At 39.0% G+C, this 20,388-nt stretch overlaps 1 protein-coding gene across 2 annotated transcripts in view; it reads left to right on the plus strand.

The window, feature by feature from the left end:
- Positions 1–20,388, plus strand: part of FHOD3 (formin homology 2 domain containing 3) — a 377,016-nt gene that overhangs the window by 236,046 nt on the left and 120,582 nt on the right. For both annotated transcript variants that reach the window (XM_054515024.1, XM_036404996.2), the window contains exon 7: positions 15,281–15,392. In XM_054515024.1, coding sequence (XP_054370999.1) covers positions 15,281–15,392 — 112 coding nt within the window. The remainder of the gene's footprint in view (positions 1–15,280; positions 15,393–20,388) is intronic.

Below are 20,388 nucleotides of genomic sequence, written 5' to 3' on the forward strand. Positions count from 1 at the left end.
ACAGCTAATGAATCTCTCTGCATGTCTAATGAAATGCATCCTCAGTTTTGGGGTATTTTTTGTAATCTGCAGTTTTTCTCTTTAACTCCATGTATTTCTAACACACCTAGTTTAATCAGAGTGATGGAATTACTTATCATGGAATTTTATGGTTTTGTCTGCAATCAGTCTGAGGTGCTGGGGAGGAATCACCTGCCTGCTGAGGAATACTGCCAGAGCACAGATTCTGAGGAGGCCAGCAAGCACATCCTCATCAGGGAAAGATGTATTTTAAAATAGTTAAGCTGCAGCTGCTAGATGTCTCTGTTTTAAAAGCAGTTGTTTTACATGTTTGTTTTTCTAGGGGGCCCAGAACATGGAGCTTTCTTTTGAGCTGCAAATGTGAAGTATTTATTTGTGATTCTATAGCAGCCTCCTGCCTCTACTTTGGTTAATTTTTTTCATCTCCATAGCTTACACAGCCTTTTAGCCTTCATCCTGCTATCCTAAACAGGCAGAAATGAAAGGCTCTGGCAATACCCACTTGTGGGAAGCTGTCTAGGAGATCGAAGGAAAAAGTCAGGGCTGCTATTAAAGACCTGCTTTCAGAGCATGAGTTGTAGCTGGTTATGCTGAGCTAGAGTAGCACTGTTTCTCCTGTGAATTGTGCTGTGAATATATGGGTTCAAAAAAACATGACTCAGTAATTAGGGAGGAGGAGTAGGACTTTCAGCTTGCAGAGATTTTTAGTTTGGCATTATGCATTTAGTCTGATCTGCTGTACTACTCAGAGGCAGTACAGAGAGATCTCTGGAAGCAAGGCTGAAGTCCAGTCCTTTCCAGGTTCTGAGATCTTATTTTCCTAGTTAAAGCAGGTGACTGTCTATCAAGACTCTTAATTTGCTCGGTAGCATTGGCAAAACTGAAGTTATTATTATGTTGTTATTATTAATATTAATAATAAGAAGAAGAATATTCAAGAACTGTACAACCAAATCCTTGTGTGCAAACTTAAAATAATTCTTTCAAATATTGTGAGACATTTTGCTCTTATAAAAGGAAATGTGCTTATGTACTAACTTGGTGGTGGGGGGGAAGAATGGAAACACCACCAGAAAAACCCAAATTTTTTTTTTCTGGTGTTTCCATGGTTACTGTGGTAATATCTTTCATGCCATTCACATGGTTGTTCCATATGAGAGCCTACCATGAAAAACTTTCTAAAACCAAGTAAAATTACACCAAAAGAAAGAGTTCAGCTGGTTTATGTACTCTGAATAAAGTCACCTCCTCAAAACCTGTACTCCACTGCATTGAAAGGGTCAAATCTCAATTACATTTGCTTTTGTCTAAATCTATAGGAACTATTCCCATCAGGCATTACACAGCTACCGCAGTGCATTTCACTTGAGCTTTCTTGGATACAAAGGATAATGTTCTGGAGCAGTTTATTTTACTGCTTTTGTTAACTGCTGCCCCTTATTAAGGCATCACTGTATTTACTGATTTTGTCTGCAGTTACTCTTGACTTCAGAAGAAAGTGGAAGTAATCTGTTGTGGTTAGTTCAGGAAGAAGAAAGGGTTGGGGTTTTTTTGTTCCGTTCCCCTGCCCAACCCCTGTCCCGCAGTCTCCTCTCTGTCCCTCTGTACTGCTCCCAAAGAACTGAAACAACAGCTCAAAATTGATCTATGATGCAAGTCAAATCACTGCTGATTATGATCTCATGCTTCTGTGGGTTCAGCTCTTTGAATGACCCTGGCAATTACTTGGCTAAAAACTATTCAAGTCCCAGATGCTGAATAATTCTTAAATATTGCATCTGAAATAGTTTACATTGTGATGAAACAAAAACTGAAATATGTGTGAAATAATGCCACAAGTAAAGGCACATCTCACTGTGCTACCTTAGTCAAATGTGCTTAGTCAAAAGTCTTTAGGTCCAGAACAGTGCACTAAGGGTTAGATGAAGAGAAACAGACTCTGGAAACTGATCCCTTGTCCTCGTCACTGCTGCTGCAAACCTACCTATAGCTTGGTAGCTACAGCCTTTTAGGAATATACAGGCAAATACCTAACTTCAGTTATTACATTGCTGTTTGGTGTTTGTGGTCACAGATGATTTCAGATGATGCTCTGTTGCACTTCTGAGGCTCTTTTAACCTCACTTGGGAGATAGGAACCTAGTCCAGTCTTGTCTTTGAGCTGCACATCCAGATTTCCACAAAAGTAGGCTGCAGGGAGACTACACATGCAGGTGGGTTAGTTCAGAAGCCCTGCTGGACCTCTCAGTTCTGACCATGAGTTTCCAAGCCTTGAATAGTTTTCATTTCCATGTTCCAATTCTGCTGTATAGAAAACATGTTTCTATCCCTTTCTGTCTGCTGTCAAACTAGACCCAAAGTGACCATTGCTGTTACTGTGGTGCTCCTGAGGACCTGAGACACAAAACCTGGGAGTCATTGGAGGTTCCTGAGTAAACCACTCAATATTCTCTTAAATGCTTGAGAAAATGTAATTCATTTAGTATACAATATCACAGATTTTTACTGTAATCCCAGACCACACTTGGTATCCAGAGAACTACGTGGGTATCATTGCATAAAAAGTCTTGTCTTCACATGATAGATGAGCTGAGAACTACATTTTGGGCATATGTATGGGCATTTAAATCTTAACATACGCGGAACTGCGTTGTTATAGTGAAATTAGGTAATCTCTGTGATCTGCTGAAAATAAGTGTTAGGGATTTTTTGTCTCTTTCAGTATATGTATGTTTGGGAGCTAGTATGGGTGTGTGAGAGATAGGCAGAAAATAAGGTGCAAGTGCCATGCTTTGAAAAATAAAGAATAGTTAAAATACGTATTTAAGAATCATTATTTTTTTAAACCATGTTTTTTATATCTGTTAATTTTTAGCCACGTTTAATAAATTAGACACCATCCTGGACAACTAAGTGTAGGTGGCTTTGCAGAGAGCTGGACAGGATGATCTCCAGAGAGGTCCCTTCCAGCTCAACCCTTAAGTGAATCACTCAAACTTCCTCCTCTTTTTCCTGCTGTAGGGGTACCCACATACTTTTGCTTTATACTTAGAGGAAAATTGTAAAAGCCAGATCTTTTTTATGAGCTGTAACAAAGGCATTTGCTTTTGCTACAATTTTTGCTACAATTGGGATCTGGACATGGAGGTCAGTGAAGCTGAAGTTAACTTCATCTAATCTGCAGACCTTTGGAACACAATTGAACATGAGTGTGATTAGAGTTAAGTCTGTATTGTTAAGCCTTTGCCACATCGCCAGAAGTGCTGTGTGGAAACAATTCCATTTCTCTTATCCAAGCAGGAGTCTGAGGAGTCTTTTTCCAGCTCTTTCACCTTTCTGGGATTCAAAATCAACTGTACATATTTTCATTTTGTATGTTTGTTTGATTTGCTGTAAAATTGGGGGTGGATGTAATGAGTTTGGTTGATAAAAGTCATAGGAAGGAGGTGGCTTGAGACAGAGGAATTACATTATTTCTTTGAACATTGAGCTTTAGAAAAGAGAATAATAACTTAGAAAAGAATTATTACTTTAATAGAAGATCCCTGTCAAGAGAAGCCTACAATAATATAATATATCCTTACAGTTGTCCACCTGTATGCAGAAGTTGCATACTTGCTAGCTCTTATGAAAACCAAAATTGAGAATATCTCCATCCTTGTTCTCTTCTGGCAAAGGAGGGAGTTAGAATAATATGACATTGCTAGGGCTGTGTAATTAAGCAGTGTCTTAGGTGATATGCAGAGACCTGTGTCCCCATAAATCAGGTTTCTAAATGGCTCCATGAAGTATTCTGCCACTCCCTTCCTACGATGTAGGAAGCTGGAAATGTCTAGTCTGTTACATTTTTGTTTTCATAATGAAGTTTTTTGGATTTACAAAAAAGGTATCTGGACTAGACTGATAATGAGGACTAGATTTGAGGATAGCAGCCTCTTCCAGATTTAGGACAGACAAACAGATGATTGCTGGAAAAATATGACCACTTCTGTTATGTTTACATGTCCCCCAGCTCTTTGGGGGAAAAGTAGCTTTATTTATTAACTTTATTTGGCAAGTTATCCAAAGGTAAATAAGTGTGTCTAGTTTTGCAGTCAAACCTCTGCTTCTGAATTACTTTTTATGCCTGATAATACTCAGAAGTTTGAGAATAGAGAAAAATCTGCAGTCTTTATGTACAGTGAAACAATAGTGCTTTTATCATTATATTAATATAGGTGGAATATCTATATCTATATATATCCCTTCTCTAGTCTTACTTTATTACATATTCTTTCAAGAAGAATTACTTGTGGTGGGTTTGCCCCATGGTTTGATGTGTGATATTTGTTCTTTCAACAGTTTTATCATTTCAGTAGTTTAAACCACTAGAATTTGCTTTTTGGGATGCTTAAAAAGAATAACCTGTTAACAATGAATTGCTTAAGAAAGATGTTGCAATAGATAATATTTTATAATTAGGAATCTTTGTTGACATACTATCTTCAACCATTTCCACACACTTTATTCATAGGTTGTTATGATTTTGTGTTTTTGCTGCTGAAATGTTGTCTATAAGATTGTGCAGTGTCAGGAAAGGACTGCTAACCATATCATTCAACTTAGAGTTGTTTTCAGGCGAAGTTATTTAAACACAAGCATAGTTTGGGTATTTATTATGAGTACATTTTAATGAAACTGTTGAAAGAACAAATTTCACGTGCAGAAAACCACAGAATAATAATAGAGTAGTTTTCCACTGTACTTGCAAACTCAAATATTTTTTTCCCCTAGGGTCCTTGAACTCAACCTTGATATTATTTAAACAGAACATTTCCAAGGCCACTAATTCTAGCAAGTTGTTTCATAAGCAGTAGAACTAATGAAGCAATTTGTTATCTTTGTTTTCCTTCTTCCTTGCTTTTTCCTTGCCATCCCACATGATCTTGGAGGCTCCGTCCTGCTGTGTGTTCCATGCCTGCTGTCTTTTGTGCAAATGGCAGCCTGCAGCATGGCTGGTGGTGGGCTGAGGACTGTGTCCCTTTCAAAATGACTGGAAACTTCCTTTTCTCTTATGAGCTTACCAACTTGGGGTCTTTTGTAATGCCTTTTTCAACTTGAGTAGGAACACAACTCCATTACTGTCAAGTGTGACAGGGCAGTGGGCATATGGATCCCACAGTTACAGGAGAGAGTCCAGAAGTAGGCAGTGGGAGGGACAGCACAGCTGCCTAAGGAAACAAGGGTGAGAATGCTGTGCTCCTCATGGCTGTCGTGTGTTTCAGTGGGTTTAATTTTTTAAGAGGCTCCAAGAGAAGGTACTCTAATAGTTCTGTTATTTCTCTGTTTTCTTCTGGCTTTGACCATAATTCATTCATTTTTTTGGTGATGGCTTTCACAATCAGGGACAGGGTGATCTCTGAGCTCTACTTGAGCCACTCTGCATTGGCCAGGAGGAAAATTAACATCCTGAAGATAGTAGAGTTTTGATATTCTACTTTGTACACAGTTCCCATATCAAGCATACTGAAGCTTGTGAAGCCCTCTCTGCTGCTGTCATGAGGAAATCTATGGTCACCAGCTATATAAATGAGAGGATAGAGAGTGGGTCTTGGAAGAAAGTAGTTTGCTATGGAAAATTTATGTGCAGCAAGTGAACTTCCTTCTACATAATTTCTAGTCACTCAGCAAAATTATACAGTAGTAATTTGATCTTAAATCTAAAGACTTAATTTGGAATTTTAAATATTTCTGAAAACACACATTAGTCAAATATTTACTTGGAGGCTTAAAAGAAGAAATAAGATGCAATGTTAGATCTTATGTTTGCCTTTAAAATGTACAGTACTTTAGCTTTTCTGTACCTAAAATGTGATCAAACACAGCATGCATCACAGAACTGTTGCACTACTTGATTAATTGTAGATGACTTTCAGATCCTTACATGCTTTGCATGAGATACCTTAGTAATAGGTTATTGAATCCCTTCTCTCTTTAAAATTAATTGCCTTTTGTCTTGAGTAAGGTGACTTTGTATTGCATTAGATGTTTTTTCAAACCAAGATGTCATTCAGCAATATAACAAAAGCTAAAGGAGTGTGGTATGAAAGGGATTTCAGAGCAGGGAGTGAAGATGAAGTCCTATCTGCAATTAAGTTCATAAAAACTCTTTTCCTCTCCCATTTTTTTTTTTGTATCACAGTTAAGGAAATATCAACTTGGCCCTGCCCAAGGAAAAGAAGTTGCTGAAACTGCCAATGTCTCAAACCTTTCCTATTGCCAGAGGTTCAGCCCAATGACTATCTGTTGAGGACAGCACAGTTCAAGGCTAAAATCATACATCAATTTAGGGGGCTGGTGGGAAAGCTCTGCATGTAACTCCTCAGTCATAAGAAAAGAAAAAAAAAAAAGAAGACATGCCAAATGGCCTTAATCATATTTCCCCTATGCAGGCGCACAAAACCCATTCTTGTGATCCATTTCAGTTTGCAAACTCATTTCTAATGTGGAATTCTGATGCTGCATGGCTTCAAATCTTGTTGTTTATTATCTACTTACCTTACTGTTACCAAAATATGAAATTTCATTATTGCCTCTATTGCTGAACATATCATCAGGGTATTGTTCAATTTTTAATTTATTCTGCTGATCAGAAGCACGCATTTTATTTAATAGACATATGACTAATTCCTAAAGACCCATCAGGTCTAACTGTGACTTACAGACTTTAGGGTCATGGATTTGCTGGAACTACCAAAAAATGGCCTAGTCAGGCAGTATGTTTCCAGATGCTAAGTTGTGTTAGAATGACATTGTACATATCATAATATATTGTCGCTGTTGCTTTTGCATAAAGCTAGTTTAGCATGTACCCAACAGAGATTTTGCTATCTAATGAAAGGAAAATACTTTACTAGACCATCTTGCTCTATGATCCATAACAGGAAAATGCTAGAAAACTGAGGCTAGACATAAACAAGGTGCATGTTTGTAGAAGACAAAAAGAGAATAAAGAGGTCTGTTCCTTATCATGTTTGATAGCACGTTACACACAAGCATGAGTCTAAGCAGAAATTGGTTCTCATGTTACTGTGGTTTCTCTCAAGCTAAGTGTTTTATACCTTATTTAAGATAATTCAATCACAATTTTTATCCAGACAGAGAAGACAGTGCTAGAGGTACTGATAGTGTTTATTTTCCTGGAGTCCTAAAAGATGCCAGTGTTTGGGAATGGTTAATAAAAGAATCAACAGATGATACAATGAAACTGCACTATTTAAAGAGAGAAGGAAAATTAAATCTGAGGGTAAATCTTTACAAGTGAAGCATAATTCCTAGTCTGGACAAAGGTTGATGGCAAATTTCCAGTGAAATATTTTTGGTTTGTGTTTTGCAATGGAAAAAACTAAAACTTTAATTGAAACCAAACCCTTTTGTTTCAGCAATATCTGAAAAAGCCAAATAGAAAGGCATTTAAAACTGTGTAACACCTAATAGGCCTGTGGTTGGGCCCCTGACAAAGGTGCAAGGACACCAGCTCAGAAGTCACCTGAGGGTAAAGAAGTTTAATCCTTTTATGTCCTATAATCTCCAAGTCCTACCCTGTCCTCCTTTCTAGCTCAATAATTACATGTGATTTTTACACAATGAATAGTTCTTGTGGGAGACACTGGGGTGATTGGCCTGGTTGTAGGGGGGAAAAGCACAATGAGATTGCTCTCACTTTGTGTGTTGTCCTGGAGAGCTCTGAATGGTCTTTTATTTATCCTGTCATAAAACAAACAAAAAAAAAGTCATTTTAGACTACTTTATGGGAGCAGAAAATCACTTCCCCACCTCTTCAAGATTGTCATTGATATTCCAAAAGGAGGAGAGGGGATTACTCAAAAAAACCCTGTAGCATTTCATGATTTGTTCCAAACACTGCAGCCTCAGGTTTATTCAAACAGTGTCTGTCTGATGTGGCAATTGGTGCAAGAGAAATGCAGCTACATCAGTAGTTCATTAGAAGTGACTTAATACAGGGCTGATTTCTACCCCAAACATATTCTTTCAAAGCTCTCATCAGAACTGCATGTATTCATCTGAGTGCCACTTTGACCTGCAGTAGGCTTTGATTTGTTGTATGAGTTGCCTACTTCTGTGTACAGATGTTTTTTTCATATTTCCCCCTTCTTCTTCTGGACCATTATTGATGGTGTACATCGTAATTTCCAGGCATGAACCTTTTTTTTTTTTTCTTGTTGACCATTCACTAATCACTATTTGCTCATCCCTGTGTTTTGTTGGTAGGCCAGATGAATTTCTTTTTAATGACCTTCTTTCTCTTCATGTCAGAAGTCTCTCCACAGATAAATGACAGATACACACCACATATGTAACAGTGTGCAGAACATGTAATCATTACCCAGTATGTTTGCGAAGTTCTGAGAAATTTCATTTTCAGAATAGTAAATGAATGTATTTCTCTGCCATTCCTAACATTACACATTCTGTGGAGGAAAAAACCTTAAAGAAACATTCAGAATAAAAAGACTGTTGTTTAACTGATGGTTTTGGAGCATCTTGCATCTAAGCTTATAGGGGTTTTCAACTCAATCTAATTCCTTTCACAGCTTCAGTCCTGAGCTGGCAAAGCCCTTAGCAACAGTTCATTTGCCTTATTTAAGCATCCCTCTTTGAAGATTTGAGCAAAAATGGCTGAATATTAAAATGCAATCTGGCATTGTTTTAATATAAAACTTACAAAAATTGCTTAAAATATAGATATGGCATCACAGGCATTCTTATTTGTTCTATTGGTACACCAGCCCACAGGAACATAGATTGTTTAATAGTTAAATTCCTAATGATATAAAATGCCTAGGTGTTCACAGTATTCAGTACGTAGAATGGGGGTTATTCACATGCTTTGTGCACACTGTATTTAACTGTTGCCTCCCAGCTTTGTGATCCTCCCTGTGCGGTGCATACCCTGTGACTTGGGCAGATGCTGTGTCTCTGAAAAGAAAGTGTAGGAATTGGCACCTGTTCATTGTGATCCATCAAGCAGCTTTCTGGGCCCTAGTACATTTGAATTCTTTCTTCCTCTGGTAAAGGAAGATTACACTAATTTACAACATTTTGTTTGGTATTCTGTAGTCTTTTGAATTTCTAAATTTTCCATCTTTAAAGATGCAGCTTTGAAGTTCTAATGGAAAATAAGGGTGATTGGAAGTTCTTGGCATAGGTGACGCAGAAGGATCTCATTCTTGTGATCATTCCTGCTTTCAGGAACTATGAATAAAAAGGAACTGAATTACTAAATAGACTTGTCACCTGTTTTTGGACTGAAGTAACTGACCTCAAATGTCAGTTTTGGACAAGAGAGAGACTAGAAAGAATTTGGGTTGTTTCTGCATTCTGTAAGGCATTTGCAAATCCTAGTATTAGGGAGCTTCAAATGTTTTACCCTCTAATGTCTTTCCCCTTGCTTGTTTGGCACCTCAAGCCCCAGTTTTGTCTGGGTTATGTAAGCACTCATATTTCCAAAGCTCTTGCTGTAGCTGCTAAGGCTCTTTCCAGTGTTTAGCCAGCCCTGCATGCTTCTGAGACAGAGGTGGCTCTTCCTGCTTATGCACTCAGGGCTGGAGCTCTTGGTTGGCTTTCTGCAGTGCAGATGTGGGAAAGGTTCACTAAGATGTTGAATGCAGCAGAGACATTCTTTTACATAAATACGGGTGGACAGCATGTGAAATACTGAAATTACATTGTCGCAGAGATTTCAGAAAATTTAATTTAAAAAAATAGTGGGATGTCATAGAATCCATAGAACAATGGAAAGGTTTGGGTTGGAAGGAAGCTGAAAGATCACATAGTTCCAACCCCTCTGCCACTGAGTTTACTTCCACTAGACAGTTTACTCAAATCCCCATCAAATCTGGCCCTGAAAACTTTCATGAATTGAGCATCCACAACCTCTCTGGGCAACCTGTTTCAGTGCCTCACCACCCTCACAGTGAAGAATTTTTCCTAACATATAACTATGATCTCTTTCAGTTTAAAGCCATTACCCCTTGTCTTCTTAAAAGCTGGGAAAATTACAGGTGTTTCTTTTAGCATCACACCATTTGATTCTGTCTACTTATTCTGAATAAGAGAGTATGAATTGGAGCAGGCGTTAATAATGTGCCTTTGTGTGAATGAAGGTCAAACACATCTCAGGCTGGGCTGAGGGGAGCGCAGCCACCGAGGTGAAGGAAGTGCCTCTCCTTCTTTGGTGCTGATAAGGCAGCATCAGGAGTTCACGAGTCCAGTGTTGAGCTCCTCAGTATGAGATAGATACTTACCTACTGGAGCAAGTTCAGTGAGGCTCACTATGATGGTCAGATGGGGTAGAGCACATGCTATATGAGGAAAGGAACTGGATTTTTTTCACCTTAGATAAGAAAGAAAAATCTTATCAGGGCCATTCCAACTTAAATTATTACTCAGAGATTCTCTCAAGCTCACTATTTATATTTCCTTTTTTTGATTATTACAAAGGAAAACAATATAATAATAATATTGTATATTATAATATTACCATATAGTATTAATATTTATTTTATATATTTGTTGCTTATTATAATAAATAGTGTCTTTATATAGATCCACTATATATATATATATGTATAACATCTTTAGTTTTATATATATATATATAAAACCTTTCATTCCAGCAAGATCTTTCCTCCTTTTGTGAACAGAAGGTAATTTTATTCCCTTGGAAAACATGAAATTGAGTCGAATTGCAGGTGCTGGTGGGATGCCAATGGGCTCTTCCTGCAGCCCTAGATCTGAAGTTGGGGGCATCTTTGCACCCTACAAGAGAGAAGGGTTCCAGCTTCCCTATGCCCTTCTCCCAGACAGGCTGAGCACTGGTTGCACTGGGTGTTTCTTTAGCTGCAGCTCTGCCTGGCTGTATCCTAAAAAAAGGATGAGTACCTGATCTACAGTAAATCCAAGTCTGCACCTGGATTAGGTTTCAGGGGATTTGGCTGGAGTAAATCTTTATTTAAAAATTCAATGCCTATTTCTCCTTTAAATTTGAATAGCGTAAATCTGAAGTAGCTACATCTCCCCAAGTAAAATATTTTTATTCAATTTCCTTTTTACTTTCTTCCTTTTTAAGATGAAAAATAATTGAATCCGGAATGTTTCAATCTGAACTCTACAAATATTGCTTTGGTCTCTAAGTCAATGAACTTTGTGACAACATTCCTTGTAAAGGTTAAAGCCTTTCCAGACAAGTGATTAACAACTATGATAAGCCCTTCCATGAGACATGAGTTTTGCAGCCTGTTGTGTGGTATCCCTGTCTAAGTCTGTAATTGTCTAAATATAAAGAGATAAAAGGGAAAGGGATTGCCAAACTGCACTGTATAAGGTAAAGCGAGTCAGAGGGAAAAGGTTTATAATTTTTCTTCTTCCTTTTACGTTGCTGGCTTGTTCTTATCTTCAGCCAGAAGATGCTAACATCATTTCCTCTCTATAAATTGGCTTGCACATGATACAAAAACACAACACGAACTTTATTTTCTAGCTTAATAGAAGTTCTGATGCTTCACTGTTTGGATATTCAAGAATCCTGATTTAATCTCAGAACTGTTAAAACATTATTTTACCAAGCCAGTGAGTATGCATATTGTCTCAGTGAGCCTTCCTTTTAACTAAGCAGTAATATTTAAATGGAATTTGGATTTAATTAGAACAACCAATGTTTCCAAAGGGATAGTAACAGGACTTTTTTTGATCTAGCATATCTACCTCTTTTGTTGCCTTTCTAGTCCTGTTTGAAGTAGAAGTGTGATTGGTCCATGGGTTTTAACAAAACTGTGACTATTGAAGCAGATTCAGAAAGCAGTTGTTCCCCTCTTCAATAGTAAATGAGTACCAGGAAAAAATCCCACACACAGTCTTAAAAGTTTTCATTAAGTTTTTAACAGCGGTTCAGATTATTTGTGATTCACCTGCTTGTGAATGAAATATGGAATGTGTTTCTATTGCTCCCATTGCTGTGCCACCTGGGTAAATCATGTGAAATGAAATTACAGTGACTGGCAAAAAGTCCCATGACTTCAGAAAAGGAAGCAAGAAAATCAGTGAACAGCTGCTGTCTTTTCCTGTATAGCAATCCTCCAATTTTGAGATTGTTATTTTATTTGCAATCTAGCTATATAATTAATTGAAAAGTTATGTCGTGCAAACACATTTCAGAACTCACACAGGAAGCTGTGAGGATCTTTGGCAGTCAAATAGTTACTCACAAATGGGAACTTAGATCCACAGGTGGTCGCAAAGGGAACATTTAACAGATTGGACAGCATATGGGAGGCCACATTAAAAAAATTCCCTGTGCTTCAAATTGGTCCTGCTGCCAGGTATCCCTGAACAAACCTTTCAGAGACTGCTTGGTGCCAGAGTGGATAACTAGAGCTGGTTTTAGTGTATGTCAGGCTCTGGACTGTTTTTGTGTCTGGGTGTGACAGGCTATCAGATGTCTCAGAGGGGTTTTGGCTGGCTGAAGACTTCAGTTTCCTGGGGCAGTGCAGCTGCTCAATGACTGCCTGCTCCTGTCAAGAAGCACTGTTAATGCAGTTTAGAAAAGCACTGCAGGATGAGCATAAAGACTGTGTGGGTCATGGGTAGCTAGGTAAATCCTCAGCATAGGCATTGTGCAGCTTAGTCTAGGACTGCAGTGTTTTGCCTTTCCCCTTGCCCAAAGTGTCCAGAGCAGCAGGCAGGCTTAAAAGTGCCCACAGGAGTCCCAAATGCCATTTTCTGTTAAGCAGGAAACAGCATTGTTTTAAATGCAGGTTTTCTCAAAGCTAGTGTTTGTGGTGGTGCAAGAAGAAAGCAGCCATGGTATGCACCTTCAGTGGAAAGCACATCCACTTCCAGGGCTGATTAACTCTTTTGTGAGGAGCTGGATAAGCTCTGAAAATTTGCAGATTGACAATCTGAACTTAGAGTGTCCTTCTAGGACCTAAATGGTAAGCAAAATATAGCTTTCCAAATCGCTCCTTTTCTCCAGGACTGCTTCTGAGTGGCATTTATTCCTTACAAACCATCTGCTAGCTTGTGAAGCACAGGAAGCTGATACCTGCAGATAGCACCTGCAATCAGCCAGCTTGAGCCTTGGTCTGGTGCAAGTGCAGTGGGCTGCCCTGAGGCTGCTCAGGGTTTGCAGCGTGGCAGGTGCAGAGGGACCAGCTCCTCATTGCAGCAGCTGCCATGGCCTGCAGGCAACAATCTGAGCAAAGGTACTGCCAAAGGTTCTTCTTCCTGGAAAAACATTTGCAAAAATAGACTTAAGCCAAGTGTGTCCCCCACTGATTGCTGTCAAATGGGCACTTATGGGAACTTTGCCATGAAGGACTTCTGTGAGAATTCATCCCATTGTCACCACATGGTCAAGGCTTGAGGCTTTAAGAACCATCAAAAGTAATATCTAAGCTTTCCTTTCTAAGGAAAAAAACCCTAATCAGGTTGGTAGATAGTAAGTATCTTAAGGCTAGAATAGTTTATAGTAGTCTGGTATAACTCCTATTTACAAAGTAACTTTACAAAAAAAAGTGGTGACTTTTTGGAAATTCTTTCAGTAGGCTTATTAAACAATTGAACTTGATTCCTAAGAGAAATGTCACTGCAGACCAGCAACACCATGGGGTTTGATTTGCTGTCAGGTATTGGCCTGACAGGCAAATATATGGATGCACAGTGCAAATGTGGGGAAGTGATTTGTTGTGTTATCAGGTTTCAATTTCCTTTAATTTGACTACCCCATGTATCTTTGAAGTATCACTGCAGCAGTACAACTGCAAATTAGACTAACCAAGGGTCTTAAGGGACCTGGTCAGTTTTGTCACTGGGATTTCCTGGCTGTCAGCCCTAAAATTCAACAATTTGACAACACATAAAGCCTGAAAAAAGCCTAGATTCAACAGCAGAATATTTTGCATTGCTAGTAGTGCCACTGGGGGCATTAAGCTCGATTCTACATGAGTGGGTAAACCCCAAGAAACTAGGCAATTAGCTGGGATCACTGTTGACACTGAACTGTGTTAACAGCAGCAAGCTGCGTTTTAGCTCATTACCTTCAAGTGAGCTCCAGTACATCTCCATGAGTGGCTGTGTGAGCACAGCAGCTTGAGTCTATGCCTGTTGCACTTGCAGTCTTTTTTAGAATATAGACACAGTCACTGTCTTGTGACCATGTGTACATCTATGATATTATTAATAATTTTTTTTTTGCTTCTTAGGATTTGTGTTAAGAGGACTTGAAAAAAAAATTGGAAATGGGAATTAGTCAATATTGACAGAAACTGTATAGTAATCCATTATTGAGATTGAAAGAATGGCAAATTTGAGCCAGTATCAATTCCCACAGTAAAAGCCTTCTCAGTATGCAGAGCCCTGCCTATTAAAAAATCCTCCCCTCAAGTAAAGAGTTGTTTTTTCATGTACCTGATCATGCCAAGTAATCATACTTGATTATCCCTAAAAATTCTTATTTAGCTCTTTTAGTCAAGTGATCCTCTCTGGAAATGGGAGCTCTGAGGTGAAATTGATAGAGTTTGACTATTGAATTCTAGTAGATCCATTTTACCAATGACGAGTCTTTGATAAACACTCCCTCCTAAGGATGTACAAAAACCTGAGTTTGAAAACTTTCAGGCAGAATACTCAGTTCCAGTAAATCACACATTTTGTGACAGGGTGGGATAATTGGAGATTAAACACACTTCCTCCTACGTTGTGTTTACTAGTGGAGATCAATCTATTTAATAATTTAGGGATTAAACAGTAGCATTATAAGAAGAGAAGAAAGCATAAGGAGGAAGTCATCCAGCATTTTGACAGGATTAAAGTCTCAGAGGAGAAGGAGGAAATAAATGTGTTGAAAAATAAAGAAATATATGCTTTGTTAGCTCAATAAGTTCTGTATACATCAAGCTTTGGGCAGCAATGTTGGGGATATGCAGAGGTAGGATGTTCACCCTTTTGTTACTTGTGGCAGTATTAATACTTCACTTGCATTCATTATCTGCTGGGGATTCCCTAGGAGAGCACTGTCCAGTGAATGAAATTCTCAGCCAGCTGTTTATCTTCCATTTTCAGTGCTGTCACAGTTTAATCTCTTCTGTTTGTGTGTTACTACCAGATGTGGACCGCTGGGCTTGCCTCTTGCCCAGTGTCATTTCCCACAGCTGGGAATGCTGTGGTTTGGAGAATGACAAGTCTCACTCTTTTCTTCCAGTTTCGCCTGGTGGTAAAGACAGCACTGAAGCTGCTGCTGGTGTTTGTGGAGTACACAGAGTCCAACGCACCACTTTTGATCCAGGCAGTATCCACTGTGGATGAAAAGAGAGGTAAGTAGCCTTACCAGGGAGTTGCAACATCCCAGCACCACTGAGGTCAAGGTAGCATTTCATCACTGCTTTCAGTGGTCCTAGTGTTGCTGTCATTGATGCCTGCTTTGTCCAACATACCTTTTATTTCTTAAAAGCATGTTTTAAGTATTCATATAATTTAAGGTTATTTTAAGAATTAATTATAATGGGAAAGTGAAGAGTGAAAACTGAAGAGCTACTTTACCTCCTGGGGTGCCAGAGTCATTGCCCTTTCCCTGCATCCACATGCTAAGTAAACCCCCCCTCCCCAATATCTTCCGACTCAGAGGCTCCTTTGGGCAAGACCATCTTTCCACTTCCTTCTGGGAAGCAGCAGTCTGATTTAGAAGAGAAAATGATATCTAATCAGTGTAATCCCTTTGAAGAGAAAGACGAGGTCAGTAATAGTACAGGCTTTATAGTAAAAGCAAAACCATCTGTTGTTACATTAAAATAAAGCCCTTGAGCAGATATTATACTATGAAATCTGTTGCCCTTCAGGCTCATGAAAAATACTTGAATATGTATACTGTATTTTTTACAAATAAATAGAACAAAAATGGTTCTTTCTTGTTCTTCCCACAAAGCCATCACTAAGCTCCTGGGGCATTCTCTCTTGATGCAAAACATTCCTTTGCCTCAAGGAGAGTTTTTGAGGTTAGGAGATCCATTGTTGTGGTCTCAAACATGGAAGTTGAAAGCAAGCTTCCCTCTGTGGAGCAGCTGCCTCCATACTCAACTTGTCTGAGAGACTTGATATGGTAAAAGTGAAACAAGAAAATGTTGGGGGCTGAGGAGAAAGGTGGTGCCAGAAATAGAAAAAAGGAGCCAGATTTTGCTTTCAGTTATCAGAATGGGTTGAAAAGAAAAAACCCAAATTATCTCTTATAGCAAGGAAGCAGGCAGGGGCAATTCAAAACAGCAAATTCTGAAGATTGGCTTTCTGTTTTAAATTAACAGCAGTAAACCTTAAAATGCCATAAGCATAAATATGATTATAATATTCATGTACCTGTGAGGACTGTGACTCCTTTTTTCATTCTGAATATTTCATCAGCTTTCTGAGCTCACTGGCATTCTCAATGAATTCAAAATGCCTTATATCTACTAAGAGGTTAGTAAGGTCATTATTAAAGAAAAAGGAGAAACAGAGTATTCCCTTCTCTGTCTGTAAAGCAGTCTTAGGCAATCATTTAAATGCCCCAATGTAATAAAACAAGTAACAACACAAGACTTGAAAAAACTGATGGATATGGCTAGATGAGCATATGTTAAGAGCATAATGAGAGGTTTTACAGGAATTCTCATACCTGTGCTTTAGTAGATTATTTTATGAACTCTTGCAAATACCTTAACCCAAATACCTAGTTTTTCCTTCTTCCTAGTTTTTTAAATTATTTTCATTAAGCAGTTGTACTTAGTTCCTTAAGAGATTCTTTTTCTGGTTTTATATTTAGTTCCCTTTTTAGGTCATCAATATAATAGAGTCACAGAGTCATTTTGGTTGGAAAAGGCTTTTAAGACCATTGAGTTAAAACATTAACACAGCACTGCCAAGTTCATCACTAAACCATGTCCCTCAGTGCTACGTCTGCATGTCTTTTAAATACTTCTGGAGATGGTGACTCCACCACTTCCCTGGGCAGCCTGTTCCAGAACCTGACAACCCTTTTGGTGAAAAAAATTCTTCCTAATATCCAACCTAAACCTCCCTTGATGCAACCTGGGGTAATTTCCTCTCATCCTGTCATTTGTTAACCAGGAAAACCCCCACCTGGCTACAGCTTCCTTTCAGGAATTGTAGAAAGAAGTAAGGTTCCCCTGAGCCTCCTTTTCTCCAGGCTAAAGAACCCCAGCTCCTTCAGTCACTCCTCATAAGGCTTGTGCTTCAGACCCTTCACCATCTTAATTGCCTTTCTCTGGACACTCTCCAGCACCTCAATCTCTTTCTTGCAGTGAGGGGCTCAAAACTGAACACAGGATTCAAGATGAGGCCTCACCAGTGCTAAGTACAAAGAGACAATAACTTCCCTGGTGCTGCTGTCCACACTATTCCTGATACAGGCTAGAATGCCATTGGCCTTCTTGGCCATCTGGCACATGCTGGCTCATGTTCAGCTACTGTTGACCAGCACTCCCAGGTCCTTTTCTGAGGCTGCTTTCCAGCTGCTCTGCCCCAGCACTGCACATGGCTGTGCACCCATGTACCAGGACCTTGCTGATTGTCATACAACTGGCTTTGTCCCATTGATCTTCCCTGTCCAGATTCCTCTGAAGAGATTTGTTGCCCTTCAGCAGATCAACACTCCCATCTAACTTGGTGTCACCTGCAAACTGACTGAGGGTGCCCTCAGTCCCCTCATCCAGGTCATTGATAGCAATATTAAACAGGAGTAGCCCCAACATTGAGCCCTGGGGCACCCTAAGAGTGATCATCTGCCAGCTGAACTGAACTCCAGGCACTACCACTCTCTAGGCCAACCATCCAGTCAGTTTTCTACCCAGTGAACAGTGCACCCACCCAAGCCATGAGCAGCCAGTTTCTCCAGAAGAATCCTGTGGGATACAATGTCAAAGCCCTTCAATTTTAGATGTGCATATGCTATGTTTTAATTTATAATTTTAAATTAGTGGCCTATAAATGACAAGTACCTGCTTTTAATGACTGATGAAACAAAGCAGAAAAAGAGAAAAAAGCAATATGCCTTTTCTTGAGCCATTGTCATAAATCTTGCAGGTATGTAATTAAGTTCAGCACTGCTTTGATAAAAGTTCGATGCTTCATGTACATACAAGGTGATGAGATATGACATAATTCTTCAACATGTGTAGCACACATTATTAACTTCTAGAACCCCATATTAACTCAGCCTGGTTTCAAAGTGATCCCAGCTGTGGTTTCTATGTGTGAATACATCCATATGCAAACTGGAGTGCAGAGATCCATGGAAGTACTGGCTTTACTCTGAGGTACAAGCAGACCATTAATGAGTAACTGCATGGCCCTCGTCATGTAGGAATTAGCTTCTCCTTGCACTTCCATTTAGCTCCTCCCTTCTCCCATGCTTTTTGTTTCAGAACTCTAGAGGAATTTGGTCTCTTTTCAGTTTAAGCATATGATTGCAAAGGCTCTGGGAAGTGGAGCTGGCATTGTACTCTGCTGTCTAGGGCTTCTTTATCACAATCATATTTTAGGATAGAGATTAGAGCCAAATGGCCCTCATTATCTGTTCTTAGCTTTTCCTGCAATTTCATTCATAGTTTTATTCTGCTAAATTAACTCACACACTGTAGGTATGATGGAAAGATATAAGTTCATTCAAATATAAATAGGCAGAAGTACAAGATGTCAAGGTCTTTACAAAAGTATCTCTACCTTTCCAGACTATAGCTGCTGGAGACAGACACTCTCTAAGCTGATGGCAGTTCTCATGCAAGGTTCTGCCCTTGTGCAAGATTTTTCATGCTTTATACAAACTGTGCAGCTGTTTTGTAGTTCTAGTGTCAAGGTTTTGTGTATGACATGAACAAAAACATTCAAATAAATATGTAAAAGCATTCAAAGAGGAAACTGAGAAAAGACTGAGACTTAAAACAATGGGCAATGTCATTCTGAAAGTATACTGAATTAATATTTGCTTAATTGTTGCAGCCTCATTGTTCTTTCTCTATACACCATTCATGGTTACTCATAACCCTGCAAGTACCGTCAGAGTTGAAACTGCAGCCTACCTGTCAGAATAGCTGTGACAAAGAGCTCTTCCAAGTGACAAGCCCCTGAAGGGCAGTCAAGCAGTTCTCATTTTACCCATTAGGAGGCAGGAAAACACACAAAACTCAGTCTCTGGTGCTTCACTTCACTGAGCCTGTTTCATCACTCCCATTGATTTTGCAACAAAACCTTACCCATCTGCTCCCAGAAAAATCACTGGATTCTATATCATCAATCTTCTAGATCATCATTTTTCTACATCAGGATCTGGTGAAGGAAGACATTCACCTGTTCCCTAACTAGAATCAAGAGGAGGCAGTACTATCAATGACTTTGGCAGACCTACTCCAATATGTACAAGATGAAACCTTTATTTTCAAATGCAGTTTTCCTCATTATGATCTTAATCTGAACAGGTCTCTTTTCACTTTAAGCATGCTGGACTGCACAGGCTCTGGAAGGGGGAGCTCTGAAAGGGGGAGCTGAGCTGGATCTGTGTATGTCCCATGCTGTATGGATCATAGGTTGGAAACTACAGATTCTCATTATATATGTGGAAGAATATTAACCCAAGGACAGCAAGGCAGTAAGCTCATGGTGCAACTTCCACAGGAGAACTGCCTTATCCTGGGTGGGTAGTAGATGGCCTCACAGCTATTTCCACGTTCACTTCTTGGCTGTTCAGATTGAGATCAAAATGGAGGAAATAACATTTGAAAGAAAGGTTTAACCTGGTACAAACTGGAATAGCTCTGTCAAAGTTATTGATAGTACTGCCTCCTCTTGACTGTAGTTAGGGAATAGATGAAGAATTTGGAATTTAAGCCTAGATTTTGGAAGTTTAGTAGCAGAAGCATAAAGAAAGCCTTTGAAAGATAGACGAGCTGTTACAGGGCTGCGTTACTAGCAGGTGTGTCCAATCGACAATATTTTTTAAAAATTGTATTCTGAAATAAAATAGCAGCATTGCTAGAAGAATATTATATATCATCCTTGCAGGAAAACAGCAAGGTGACCATGAAATTATTATTTTATGATAATGAAGAATTATTGAGAGATTCAGGGAACAAATAAAAACAAACACATGGATGCTGCCCAAAATATTAACCAGGATTGTTCGAATAAGAGTAGAACCTGCCTGCAATAACAAAGGACTCTCACTGAATAATTCAGTGGATTAAATAATTATGTTTTTATGTTGTTATCAACTCACTGTTTTGCCAAATGGCATTATTGTGAGTCAGACTTGCATGGTCTCCCCAT

This window comes from Molothrus ater, chromosome 1 (assembly GCF_012460135.2).
Source record: "Molothrus ater isolate BHLD 08-10-18 breed brown headed cowbird chromosome 1, BPBGC_Mater_1.1, whole genome shotgun sequence".
Taxonomy (NCBI): domain Eukaryota; kingdom Metazoa; phylum Chordata; class Aves; order Passeriformes; family Icteridae; genus Molothrus; species Molothrus ater.